At 37.4% G+C, this 13,069-nt stretch overlaps 1 protein-coding gene across 4 annotated transcripts in view; it reads right to left on the bottom strand.

The window, feature by feature from the left end:
• RFTN1 (raftlin, lipid raft linker 1) overlaps window positions 1-13,069 on the bottom strand; it is a 102,389-nt gene that overhangs the window by 28,202 nt on the left and 61,118 nt on the right. For all 4 annotated transcript variants that reach the window (XM_064444319.1, XM_064444317.1, XM_064444316.1 and 1 more), the window contains exon 5: window positions 3,915-4,338. In XM_064444319.1, coding sequence (XP_064300389.1) covers window positions 3,915-4,338 — 424 coding nt within the window. The remainder of the gene's footprint in view (window positions 1-3,914; window positions 4,339-13,069) is intronic.

The raw sequence follows: 13,069 nt of genomic DNA, 5'->3' as shown, positions 1-13,069 counted from the left end.
TCTGAGATGTGGTTGTCTCCTTAATACATTTCTGCAGTGTCCAACACAGTAGGGCCCCAAAACCCAATATGATATTTTGACTGCTGTTACAATATTTGTTACTAATACTATTGATAATAAAACATTTAAAGACAGCAATGCCTGAGTACTAATGGACAACCTCCCTATTGACATTATCAGTTTAAACCAAGATAAAAAAACATGCTCCACAAGCTACTTTAAGTACTGTAGCAGTCACAAAATCACAAAAATGAAGGCACAGAGTACCTTTACTTTTCTACTGAATTAATTAAAAGAGCTGTGACACTGAGGACAGTTCAAATACGGAATCTGACTGTAAATTTAGGAGGAACTGCACTCTGTAGATCATGGCCATTAAACTAAAGTATTAAATAACTTGGGTTTGATGATACAGTGGCATGGAACCAGCAAGTAGTAGTCTCATCTAAAGAAAATGCAATGAACCATTAATGTAAACATGCTAGCTTGTTCATTGATTTACTCTGGGTCTGAGCCAAAGTGAGACATTAACACAACAGCAAATGAATTTTGAAAGTGGAATTGTGAAGGGTCTTATTAAATGAGAACATTTTCTAAACTCTGCTCAGTATTTCCTCTAGTATATCATAGGAGCAGTTAATGTAGGCTTGCCATTACGAAAAAGTTATTGTTGACAGCAGAGCTGAGCTTTCACAGCCCTAAAATTGGAAGTAAGTTTAAGTGCAGATACACCTTCCAAATTCTCAGAAGGGTACAACCATCAATAAAATTACCAATAAAAAATTTTTGGACACTATAATTTTACTTACTAATGGACATGGAAATCAATGATAAAATTTCTATTGACTTCCAAATGCCAAAAATTCTCCCAATATAAACGAATATAAAAGGTAAAGGCATATGAAATTCATTCATTCAATAAGCTCCTCTTGTTTCCAAGTTATTATATTCTAATCTCAAGTATTAAAGTAAAGAAACAGATGTCAAGAGAAATGTTAAGATTGCTCTCCAACAAACGTCACTGAGCAAGAAGTAGTGTGTAAAATGAAAAAGATATTAGAAGGGAGATGCTCAGAAACAGCCTGGCAGAACTTGATGAAAAGAGCAGGAAGCTCACGATATAACCAAACATGAAAAAGAGGTCTAATGATCTCAGACATGAACCATGATTCAAACAGAGTTGAAAGAAATAAATTGTTATCATGAATCCTCTTGCTGTTTACCACTTGTTTAGAAAGAACACAGTTATCATAATCCTAACTCAGAAGAGCATACACAGAAAACTTCTAGATCATTTTGGTTCTGACCCCCAAAATATACTCATGTTGGAAATGGAGACGTTTTTGGTATGTATGAAGACATAATATTAACAAAGGCAAATCATGGAACTGGAAAACCATTGGGAGATGATAATTTAAACTTGACACCTGACTGTTGACAACATGCATTTAAAATGTGTGAGAGTCTTTCAGTGGTTGACTTGGTTTGTCACCATTACTGAGTGTCCAGCACACCAGTCCTAACCACTCTTCACGTCACTATTGACAGCAGTTTTCACCAGTGAGCCTGACTGCTCAAGCATGGACAAAGACACCTTCAGTTTGGTTCTAGGTAACACAGCACTTTTGGACATACCATTGGAATACCTGTGCCTTGTTCCCAGGCAAATAATTTCCAACACTGCTTTGAAGAGACTTTTAATAAAAGGGAAAATGAACAAGCACTACAAAATATTCAGGAAAAAAATGAAGCAGCATAAAGATAACACTTGTATAGTATAAAACCTAAAATAAAGAACAAAATTAAGATTCCACAAATAGCAGTAAATATTACAATTTTTTCTGAAGTTTTACGTAGGGAAGAAGGAGTTCAAGAGTGGTAACTTCCTATGGAATAAGTAGGCTAACTGGAAAAAAAAAAAAAACCACCTGATGCTTTCTGTCTTCATGTTCCCAAGGAAGGATGGAGAACTTGTGCCAAAGACTGAAATACATTTTCCATGGGAGGAAAAGGGAGTGCTGTAATAACAAAAATTCATACAAAAGTAATAAAGAAATCAGCAATGCTGTTCAGGCAATAGATTCGGGAAAAACCTGCTATAGGTGAACTGTCACATAAAACTGCCTTCTCAGACCTTCAGACTTGGAAAGTATTTGCATAACTCACCAATTAAAAAACTGTACGAGAAATAAAGCCAAAAAGCATTCAGGGAAAGAAAGATAAATAAGAAGACTAAAGGCATTTATAAATAAAACCTCTTATTTGGAAAATCAGCAGCTGTAATAAAATCCTGGGGTGTTACAGACAACTAGAAGTTGCTTAGATTGGAGGTGATCAGCTCCACATTACACAGAAATACTAATAACATGGTTACCTGTAGCAAAAGATTTCCACTGTTCAATACAGAGAATAGCATCAAAGAGATGATAAACTTGCTAGGTTAACTCTCTCAAAGACAGTGTGTATAAAAAGAGAAAGAACTGGTCTGATTACACTTGGAGACAACTAATTTAGAACTACAAAACCAAGAGAGGTTTTATAATGTGTAAGATTCTAGTACAAACCAGAAAAAAAATTTCAAATAATAGATATGCTTTGACCCAATCTGGCTGCCCCTTGCCCAATAAAAATTGAAGAAAGTATGGTGAAACGTTACTAGTCTGTGATCCAAATCTGATGGCAAAAAGCAAGTTACACCAAAATGCAATGGAAATCAAGACAACAGTCCAAGGACAGTACAGTGCAAAGTCATTCTCAGTCCTACACATAAAAACCTGAATCTATGTAAGACAAAGATTAGGGATACATTGAAGTCAAGGACAGTACAGGCCGAAAGGAATGTAGGTGGAATTTCCTTACTAGATTTGTAGCCTGTAAGGCAAGTAAGCAAAGCAGTAAGAGAAATGAGTGTACACACTGCTTTCTAGGATTTAAGCAAATACAGGAAAGAAAAATATTTTGTGGTTTAAAGTGGAAATGGGGCAAGAATATTTTTTTCTGGTGACTTTTCATTTTCTAAATTACTCTGGTCCACATCCTATTTTGAACTGTAATTCCTGCTACTGAAGTAATCTCCGAGCAACAAACACCTTAAGGAGGGTACTTTGCGACCTCAGCTGAGACTTTTGCTTTTGATGGCATAACATAACATTTAAAAGTGGAAAGCACACCTGAGAAGAAATATATCAAAGACATGAGAGAAAGAAAACTGGTATGTGAAGAATAGTTTTACCAAAACAATGAGAATTGGAAGGCAAATTATTAGGAGCACCATCACCAAGAGGACCTTTATTATGAATTAGCAGACATGAGCCATTAACAAAAATAACTGCTGCTTTCCAGTTATTACGATTCTGACTGCAGCACTGACCCCAGCCTGACTATAGGATACTAGAAGACTTCAGGGTCCAGATCACATATTCCTGCTGTTCCTGTTGTGGTTTAATTTCAGCTACTATTCACCTGCTGCAAAGGGACTAACCGTAATAAGGCTTTGTGGCTTATTCCTTCTATTGTTGCAAAGTCTCGTCAAGCAGATTAGCAGGGCTTTTCATCCAAATGGACAAAAAGGATACAAAGATCAAGAGCTCTCAGGGTATTGCAACAAATACAGAAATTAACCAAGTCAGCTGAACAGCAGACAAAAATAAGTCTTCACACTCAGGCCTCCGAATGGGCCATAACAAAGTTGCACCTGCTTATATCGTCTCTTCATTTGCCATCTGACTTAGCTCAGTCATTGTGAACTATGTAACCATGTTGAAAACAGGTTAAGTGGCTTACTTGGTGCATCTTTTCTTCACTATTACAGTGGTAAGGTCCTCCCCGCATCCCCACCCCCCAAAGGAGCTGGGAACATAATTGAGGCAATTTTAACCTGGCTTTTACGTATGAGAGGTCACTGCAATACTTACTGCCAGTAAGTGGTTTTAAGCACTGTGCCAGTGTTTCATTCTCTGCAAGTCCATTTGGCTTGTCTGCTGCTTCTCTTACACTTGGGTTTGCATCTTGAAACTGTTCTTCGTTTCCCTTCACAGACTTCAGATTCAGCTCTTCAGTAGCCTGTCCTTCACCTCTCCAGCCCTCCCTGGATGGGGCACATTGGTCAGCACTTTCCTCACTCGGTGCTGGAGCATTGCATCCATTAATGCCGTCTATTTTCTCGCCATCCAGTGAAGCATGATCCTCAGGGTAATTTGAAACATTTTTATTATCTCTTGATTGCACAGAGTTGTTACTGGCAGGTGTCAGGGAGGCGCTGACAAGACAGTTCTTTTGGGAATGGTACTGAGGTATAATTCCAACAAATTTCAAGCCTTGACTTGCAGCATCTTGAATCTACAAGTCAAAGAAGATTAGATTTTTAACTGTCAAGCTGTCTTAGCTAAATAAAAATACAGAAAATAACACCCTTCAAGGCAGCTAGCATGTCATTTTGCTTCTTTTGTCCACTACCGCAAGAAATTGTCATGTTACATTTAAATTGAAAGTTTCATTCTAGAGAAGCAGGACGAAAAGTTCCCTAAACCATCTGAAGTGATTTGCAAGTGGAGGAAAAAAAGGAAAAAGAAAAAAAAGAGAGAAAATGCTTACATATTTACTTAAAAGGGATAAAGTAGCTGTTTGAGAGGTTTATTTATGCTAAACTACCAGACATAGTATTACTCACACAAAGTTTTAGTATCACCCGTATGAAGTCAGAGATTTAATATTACATCTTCTGCTGAATTAGGTGTGTGATTATGCCATTTATACAAGGAAAAGGTTATTAAGACTCTCCGTTATATGCACCATTATAACAACAGCTGTTGTTTGTCCTATTTTGGATTGAGACACAAATGGCAAACTTTCACATAATGAGTGCATTCGTTTGAGATGAAGCAGAGAGAGACATCTCTTGTAGGCAGACTCAGCACTACGGATGCACCATCCATTCCAGTCACCAGCCTCACACTCCTCAAACCCAGGAAAAACCGCAGTGAGAGCCAGACTCCTGTGAAAACATGAGTGTCTGCTGATTCATTTATCAAAATCACCCACCAAAAAGGAAAGGTTTCCATGTAACGCATACTCTGCATATAAAAGAAATTCTAAACACATATAAATATTTCAGAAATAAATGCCTTGAGAACGGAGAAGTAATTTCACTTTCTCTGCATACCATGTAATTCCAGAGGGTTAGAGTGCCTTAATTGTTCTCCGAGGCTCAATTTAGTACAAACTTATATGAAACAGTTCAGGCCTTTTTTTTTCAATAGCAAGTAAACAGGAAGAATTTTGTACAGCTTACTTTTAAAATTATTATTATTTAAGAGGAAGCTCATTTCTGCATCTTCCCTACCCAGAATTTTTTTTTTTTTTAAATGAATCGCCTACTTCCTGGTAACACGTTACTGTTCTGAACACACAAACCTACAGATGCTACCTGATCAACAAGAACTTCCTCTTTCAAACCACTATTATATTTTCCACATTAAATTAACTCTTGATTTCGTGATGACAGGAACTTAAACAGAGCTCTTCAGGAAACAAAGCAACAGTCTTCACAGGTGTTTAGCCTGGCAAACACGGGATGCTGACTTAACTAAAGCTCATCGCTAGAAAGGCCAGTAACCTCCAAATAAAAATACTACTAGCAGTATCCTGATCAAAATGAATATCTTTCTACAAAGAAAGTTAGCATGTAACTAGCTTGCTCAAAAAGGTTTAAGTGAATGCCAATGATAGAGGCATTCATAATATGCTTAATGGTCCTGACTCCCTGCTGTAACTTCACAAATACTTTTTTATAGAGTCAATGAGAGTTACAAATTCAATTCATCTCTTACTACTAAATCTACAGACTCACCACTACATTTGTTTAGTGGGTTGCAGGGCAGCTAATTATAGAAATTTAACTAGCATGCAACTGTTAAGAGTTTGAGGATAGTACATATGTAGTAATTTTATTGGTCCTGGTCAATAAAGACTGCTTGTTGATCTATACCAGACTCTCCCACACTGTGATCTGGATAAGAACAGCTTTCACAGCTATTGTAGCAATCTTCTAAAGTCTAGGCTCTCTCTCAAAAAAATGTGTTTGTTCTAAGGAATACCTGATGCTGAGGTTTTTCTTCTGAGGCTCTTGTTCTCAGAATGTAAATAGGAGGAACTAAGGACTGAAGGACACTCTAAGGAGTATTAGCCTAACAGTTCAGCAGAAAGATTGGAAAAACAGACTATATCTTCAAGGCCCTTTCCCAACAAGTTTAATCGGTAGTATACAGAATACAAAATCTTATTTAAATCTATATTTCAAATTTTCCCCAATTACATAAGGGAGAACCAAGCATCTCATTATTTTCAATAAAGCCAATTTAGCAGGAAATGTTATATCCACAGTGCAATCAATGTAAGCTGCAGAACAGCAAAGTGATCTATCAGCAGACACAGTGTTTCCTTCCAACTTTCCACAAACCCATGAAGAGGCTAGCTCTCATCATAAAAAAAGTATAAAGCCTGAACATTTTCAAACTACAAAGACAGACAATTTGGTTTTTTCAGCATCCTGTTGAGAGCTTAAATATCACAAAATTTTAGTTGCCTTCATATCCAGAATGAATTATGCCATCCAGCATACGAGCACATTTCCTGTTTCCTGTATTTGAAACATTGAATATTTGAATTATAAAAAACAAACCCCAGACTTAAACAAGCCCAAACCTCAGTACCGGGACAGGTTGTGCCCAGGAGCTACACAAGGCAGAAGGGCTGTTTCTACAGGGTTTTGGACCCTTTGAGGCATCCTGTGCTAATGGACACAGACAGATATGTCTGTTCCAGCATTTTGGGAAAATACCTTAGCAGATGTGGTGTTGTGAATCAGTAAGATGGCAACAACTGGGAGAAAGCAGGGGTAAAGCTGAACTGAATGGAAGAACATGATGCTACTCTGACAGCGTCACCCAGAACATATTCCAGATCTGATAAACACTACAGTTACTTGTCTTTACATGCCAGTTTAGAGTGCTAACAGGGAGTACTAACAAAGGTCCTTGCAATACTAGTTGTATGATTAAATAAGAAAGAGCATTACAAGAAAACAACTGTGTGTCTACCACCTACCACATCAGAAAAAAAGCTAGATCAAAAATGCCCTTACATTAGGTGATCCATACTTATTTCAACTGTTTAACTGACCTTTTTTGTTTTTTAAATATGCTACATGCTTGCTCTTTAAATCTTGAGAAGTTTTTAAAAGGGAAATGCCAACAGAATTTTTAAAAAAATTCTTTGGTTCTTTCCCCAGATAGGAACAGAAACATTTCTATTGCCTCATGAAGTGCTGCTTGGATGATACTAGCCACAAATGCAACAACAGGTCTCCATCACAAAAGATGTTACTGTTCAACAACAGAAGCAGAACTTAATTCATTTATTTCAGTCTGGATAAACCCCCAAGTGAGTATATCCAAATTCATTTATAACTGGCTTGCAACAAATTGGATTTACACCAGTTTAAAAATAGAACCTGCTTAAAGAAGGGGTGAAATGTCATGTGTATAGAGGGCCGAGGCAGTTAAAGAATTTAATGTCATCCCTGTAATTTGCTTGATTAGAAGCCTGGCATTTTCCCTGAGGGGAAAAAAATGACAGATTTAGCCTTTGCTATCTGTGAAATAAATATCAAATCTCCCACTAAGTCTAGCAGGAATAGGAACAAGCACCATGTTCAACCCCGATGTCACTACCTTAATTGAATTTTAGCTGGGGCACCTGTGTTAACATTTTTAACATTTGCAAAGTGTTATTGTTTATTTCAGAACTGACTGACCACGATTTTTATACTGCATTTGGAAAAAAGGAACCATCACCAGCACAAATAGTGTTGCTAAACATTATGTTGATGTAGCTAATTTATGTCCCATCTTTTTAAATACTTCTGGATCTCTTGAAGGCTCCCTACCTAATTAGAAAATGGCTGATGGTCCAATTTAAAGATCTGCAAAACCACACCTGGCAACAGTACGGCTGAACCATGAAACCCTCTTTTCTGGAAACTACTTGTTTTTAAACTATAGGCCTCACAGCCATGAAAGAAGTGCAGAGATTCCAGGTTGAAAGCTCATTTTGAGCAGCCACATATAGGTTTTCTTTTCAAATCTACTTAGAATAAAGACACTTAGCAAGCTCACTATACAGTCCACGTATTGTTTGTGATTCTATGTTTCTTGTTGCATTCTCAGCTCTGTAATAATCGCCTATTCATAGCAAGCATGGTGGTACTACTTATAAATATAGAAGCTCAAGGTTATATATCCCATGCTGAACAGAATCATATACTTTTGTCAGCTTTGGTAATTGCTTACAGGGAGATTCTGTACATTTCTCCCCTGGGGTGGCACACGGCAAATCAAACGCTTCCGACAAGCTTGGGATAGCATTCCATCCACATCAATAAAAATGGCAAATAACATACAGTAATTAAATAAAGAGGTTCTCTCTCTTGGATAAGGATTTTCAAACAAATGATTTAATAAGACAGGTGTTAGAAATTTCTCTTAACTCTTGTATGCCAGGAGCTGGACATTTTTGGGATGCATTTAGAGGAAAAGCAGTTTCACTAATGTCATCAGGGCGCTCCAGTTTATAGCCGTCCTAAATGGTCTCAAGGCTTATACTTCCAGATGATCTGGAAAAGAACACCTGCAACACCTAGACGTTAGGACTGAACATTTCATTAACAAGTTTGCTATATGGCTCACAATATAGCAAGGTACTGAAAGAATGTCATAGCAACCCAGTAAAGGGGACTGCTGCTAATATAAAAACAAACAACAGAAACAATTTACGAAGAGCACACATAGCACAAATGCACTTGGAGAAAGGACAACATTCTCTAGGAGCAATGAACTCATTTTCTGACAGTCAGATGCATTTAGTTAGCTCTGCAGCGAGCTAAGGGGAAGACTGCTACTTAGTCCTACTGATGGCCAAACATATGGCCTTTGAAACAATAGCTGGTTAGTTTTGCTCAGAGCTGTCTATTTAAACCAAGCATGAACTGCCTCAGCCAATAAAATAAATGCCTATTTACTTTGTCGTTGTTTTAAAAAGAACAATGTTAGAGGCATTAGATCCCATAATGTGCACCAGAAATGAGATGACTGTTTTTCTACCTTCTTTTTAGGATTCAAACAAATATTCTTTGACAACAGACATAGCATCAGGGATCTTCATGCAAAGAACATAATCTTGTGGTTTGAGGAGAACACTATGTACTGCATGCCAGGAAAAGGATGTTCAAGACTACAGTCTTCCAACTATGTCCTCCTTCATTAATATTTAGTAGTACATGTTTAATCACAAATACTGCACATCCCCCTTCTAGTTTGTTCATTTCTGAAAACAGATGTTTAAAATTCAGACAGGCTTTTAATTTGCCTCTGGTACTTTCTGTAGGTCTCATGCTCCTTCCTGAGAAGGCAGCAACAGTTGTCAAGAGTTTACTGTTTATTTTAAAACAAACTAAAGCGTAGCTAATATTCTGAAGGAGGGGTTTAGGTCTTTCTAAATGACTCAAAACATTTGCGACTTTGGCATTTTTGCACCTCTAATACCAAGTGACAAAAAAAGATTATTCTACTAATCAAACAGCAAAGCAGGAACTGCTCATCATTTCTCTGTCCTGTAGCTCTGAGACTGTTTCACTACTTTCAGATTTCCAAACCATGCAACCTTTCCGAGTAGGATGTTCTGTCACTTAAGCCTGTACTTCCCATGCATTTTTAACCTCTTCCAGTTTACACTCACCAATTCTGAATTTAAGATAGATAGTTCATGCTCACATAAATATAAATAAGTATAAATGTAGCCTTTAGAAAGTCAAATCCCAGTCTTCATTCAGGCTTTCAAGTTTCCAAGTATTTTCACTGTCACATCAAAATAGGCCATCAGGGGTGTAACACTGGAGGGATGCCTTGAGAAATGTTATCATGCCAAATCACAGAGTCATCCTTTAAGCAGTATTGTTGACAGTGTTTATATTGATACTTACAATGAAAACTTTCACCAGAATTTTACTGTTTGGGAACTTTAGGTAAGACTATTAGAATGAAGTTGGCAGATCCAAGAGAAGATAGTAGAACCCAAAAACAAACCCCAAAGCTAAAAACTAATCAGTTTCTTGAAGAAACAGATGTACACATCCCATTCAACAGAACCTTTGACTTGACACTTTAAGCTCTCATTGCATTTGTGGTAGAGCATAACAAGGCACTGAACAGGGAAAAGAAAGCAAGCCTTGCAGTTTCACAACATGCTCGTTGGCAGCAGTCTCTGCAAAAGGGAACCGAAAGCTACAAACAGAACAGGGAGAAAGGTAATGAAGCCAGTAGCTACCGCAACATGCTGCTATGCTGAACAAACAGAAGACAGGCTTTAAGACAGTGCTGCCAAGAGATACTAAGTAACAGCAAGCTAGATGTCTCCTGCTACTGGGGCCAAGGCAGGGATGAGAGTAACAACTTGAAATTCCCCTTCAGTTTAGCTGTACATTTATTCCCAAGAGCAATATAACCACGCTAAACACGTAGTGCAGCATGGTGCAAGTACAGTTTTTCCTTTCAGCACATCTCACCAGATGACAGCTCTTGAAACTATACCGTCTCACCCTCTGTGCCCTTGGGTGTGATGGTTCTCCTCAAATCATTATCTTATTTTAGCATCTGTTCCCTCACCAAGCTGGCAAAGGGCAAACATTGCTGGACGCAGGCCACAAAGGTTCAGTGACTGTGGTACCTGCCCAAAAGCCATGTAACATACCTGTGACCTCCCATCCTTGCCCTAAACTCTGAGAAGGAATCCTGAATTTATCCACATAATTTAAGATTTATTCCCTAAAAATTATTTTAAACCTGGGATAAACTGCTACGGGGCCACCAGCTATGCTCACTCAACCCAAATACTTGATATACACAGTCAAAAAAAAGTCTGTAGAAACTCTGTCCCAAGTGCTTGTTCAAGAAAACACACATTTTCGAAATGCAGACCATGATTTTCTGCATGAACCTTGTGAGAGAAACTCCTACACTGATGGGTGAACATAAGCAAGGGGAAAGTAAAGATGCGTAGAGATGGATGGCTGAGTGTGATTCAAAACTGTGACTCTGGTTTAGGCAACTCTGTCCTAAGCAAGGAAAACAAAAGGTTCAGGGCAACAGGAATATTTTAAAAATTAAGAATTCAGTCTCAAACTCACAGACTTTGCATTTAATTTGCAGGGAACAGTTTCTTTTATCTTTATATAAACCAAAGAGTGTCTCTTTAAAATCACTTTGTTTCATCAAGCCATCTGTTACTTGTAGCCAAAACTACAATTTGAACAATTTGCCCATATTTTAATTTAGCACAGTATAAAATATTATCATATTTACTGTTATTTTTTAAAAAGTTATTTTTCCCACCAGACAGAAGTGGGGTCATTAAAAACATCAACTACATACTTTATAACATCTATTTTTATCTTGGTCAAGAGGATGACTCTGAAAGCTGCTGGGGGCAAAGGATTATAAAAGCACAACCAGGCTCCTGGGAGAGTCCTGAAAATAGTTTTGCAACGTTCATGGAAGATATATATCAACACCACTCTTGCAGGGCTTAGTCAAAAGAACACAAGTTGAAAGAAGCTTAACCAGGAACAGATGTTTCCCTTCACACCAGGCTGTTTAAAATACAGTATATGCTATTTTTTACCATCTCTTGTTATATGTACACTTACAAAATGTTAACAAAATGCACTTTAATAAATATTATCACAGCAGATCACAAACAGCTGAACTATTGATGTTGAGTTTCAACTTCTGCTTCATGACCGTATCTACTTCTAAGATCCAAATACTTAAAAATAGAATAGGGACTCTGTTTGCACTGAAAACATGCAGGGGAAAAAAAAGCAGTCAGCTAAGTGGCTCAGCAATGTTTTTCATTACAACGTGCTAAAGAAATAAATGTTGTATTGTTCTTTTGCAAATACCCTGGAGAGTGAAGGTTTTGGGGTGGGATTTTTTGGGTTTGTTTTAAGGATGGAAATTATTTTAGAAGAGGCTGAGATCACATCTAGATAAGTAATCCTAGGTAATAAACATGACTCTAGAGGGGTCATTTTCTAGCCACAGAAGTAAATTTGAACTGCCTATTCATCTGAAGAACGATCCTCTGAGCAATTTTAAAGACTCAATTTTTCCCCTCTTCTATCTTTTACTTCCACCTGCTTTGACTGTATACCCTGCAGGGAATTTCTGAACAGGCCAGCTAAAACATATCTAAAGGTAAGAATAATGCTTAGGATTACAATAGCTATCTAAGGAACCCTGGCACCAACAGAGCAATCAGAGACTTCACAGAAGAGATCCTTGTAAGACTGCAGCAACAGTCACGAAATCCACCAACAGTCTAGTGCTCTTCAGAACACATAAGCTGTATCTCTTCGTTCCTTCCACAAAAGAAATCTCAATGCAAAGATTAAGGATGAAGAATAAGAAATGACAAACAAAGAGAGACAAGAATGTGAGAAATACTGGAGCAGCTATATGAAAAGCTGAATTTTTCTTAGTGATTACAAGTAAAAAAATACAAGATCAGTAATTTTCACTTTTTTTTTTTCTAGGAAATTGCAGACTTTTGTCTTCTTACTGCTTGTTGTACTGTTACAAACACAAATAATTATATATTAAAAGTACATATTGTTATGGGCACATTTATCCTATGACACATTTCTCATCTTCCACATCTTCTTGCTGTTTCATAGTTAGATGCTGAAGAGAGTTTTATAACTCAGAAGTTGAGAGTTCAAAATCATTTAATACTGCTTTCACACACTATACGGATATGTGAAGTCCCTTGTTTCGATCATATAAGCCAAATGCTCATTCTGATGTCAGTAAATATGTAGGAAATAAGTGAAGAGCCAAACTGGGCTGAATCACTCCCTTGACTAGGAACATCTATGGAAAAGATTTTATAAGCTCTTGAGAATTCATATAGGCATTCAGTTTTTATTTTATGGGAGACAGAAGTCCTGCTAAATATT

Source organism: Phalacrocorax carbo, chromosome 2, assembly GCF_963921805.1.
Source record: "Phalacrocorax carbo chromosome 2, bPhaCar2.1, whole genome shotgun sequence".
In the NCBI taxonomy this organism is placed as follows: Eukaryota; Metazoa; Chordata; class Aves; order Suliformes; family Phalacrocoracidae; genus Phalacrocorax; species Phalacrocorax carbo.
This window is presented reverse-complemented; position numbering and strand designations above follow the sequence as displayed.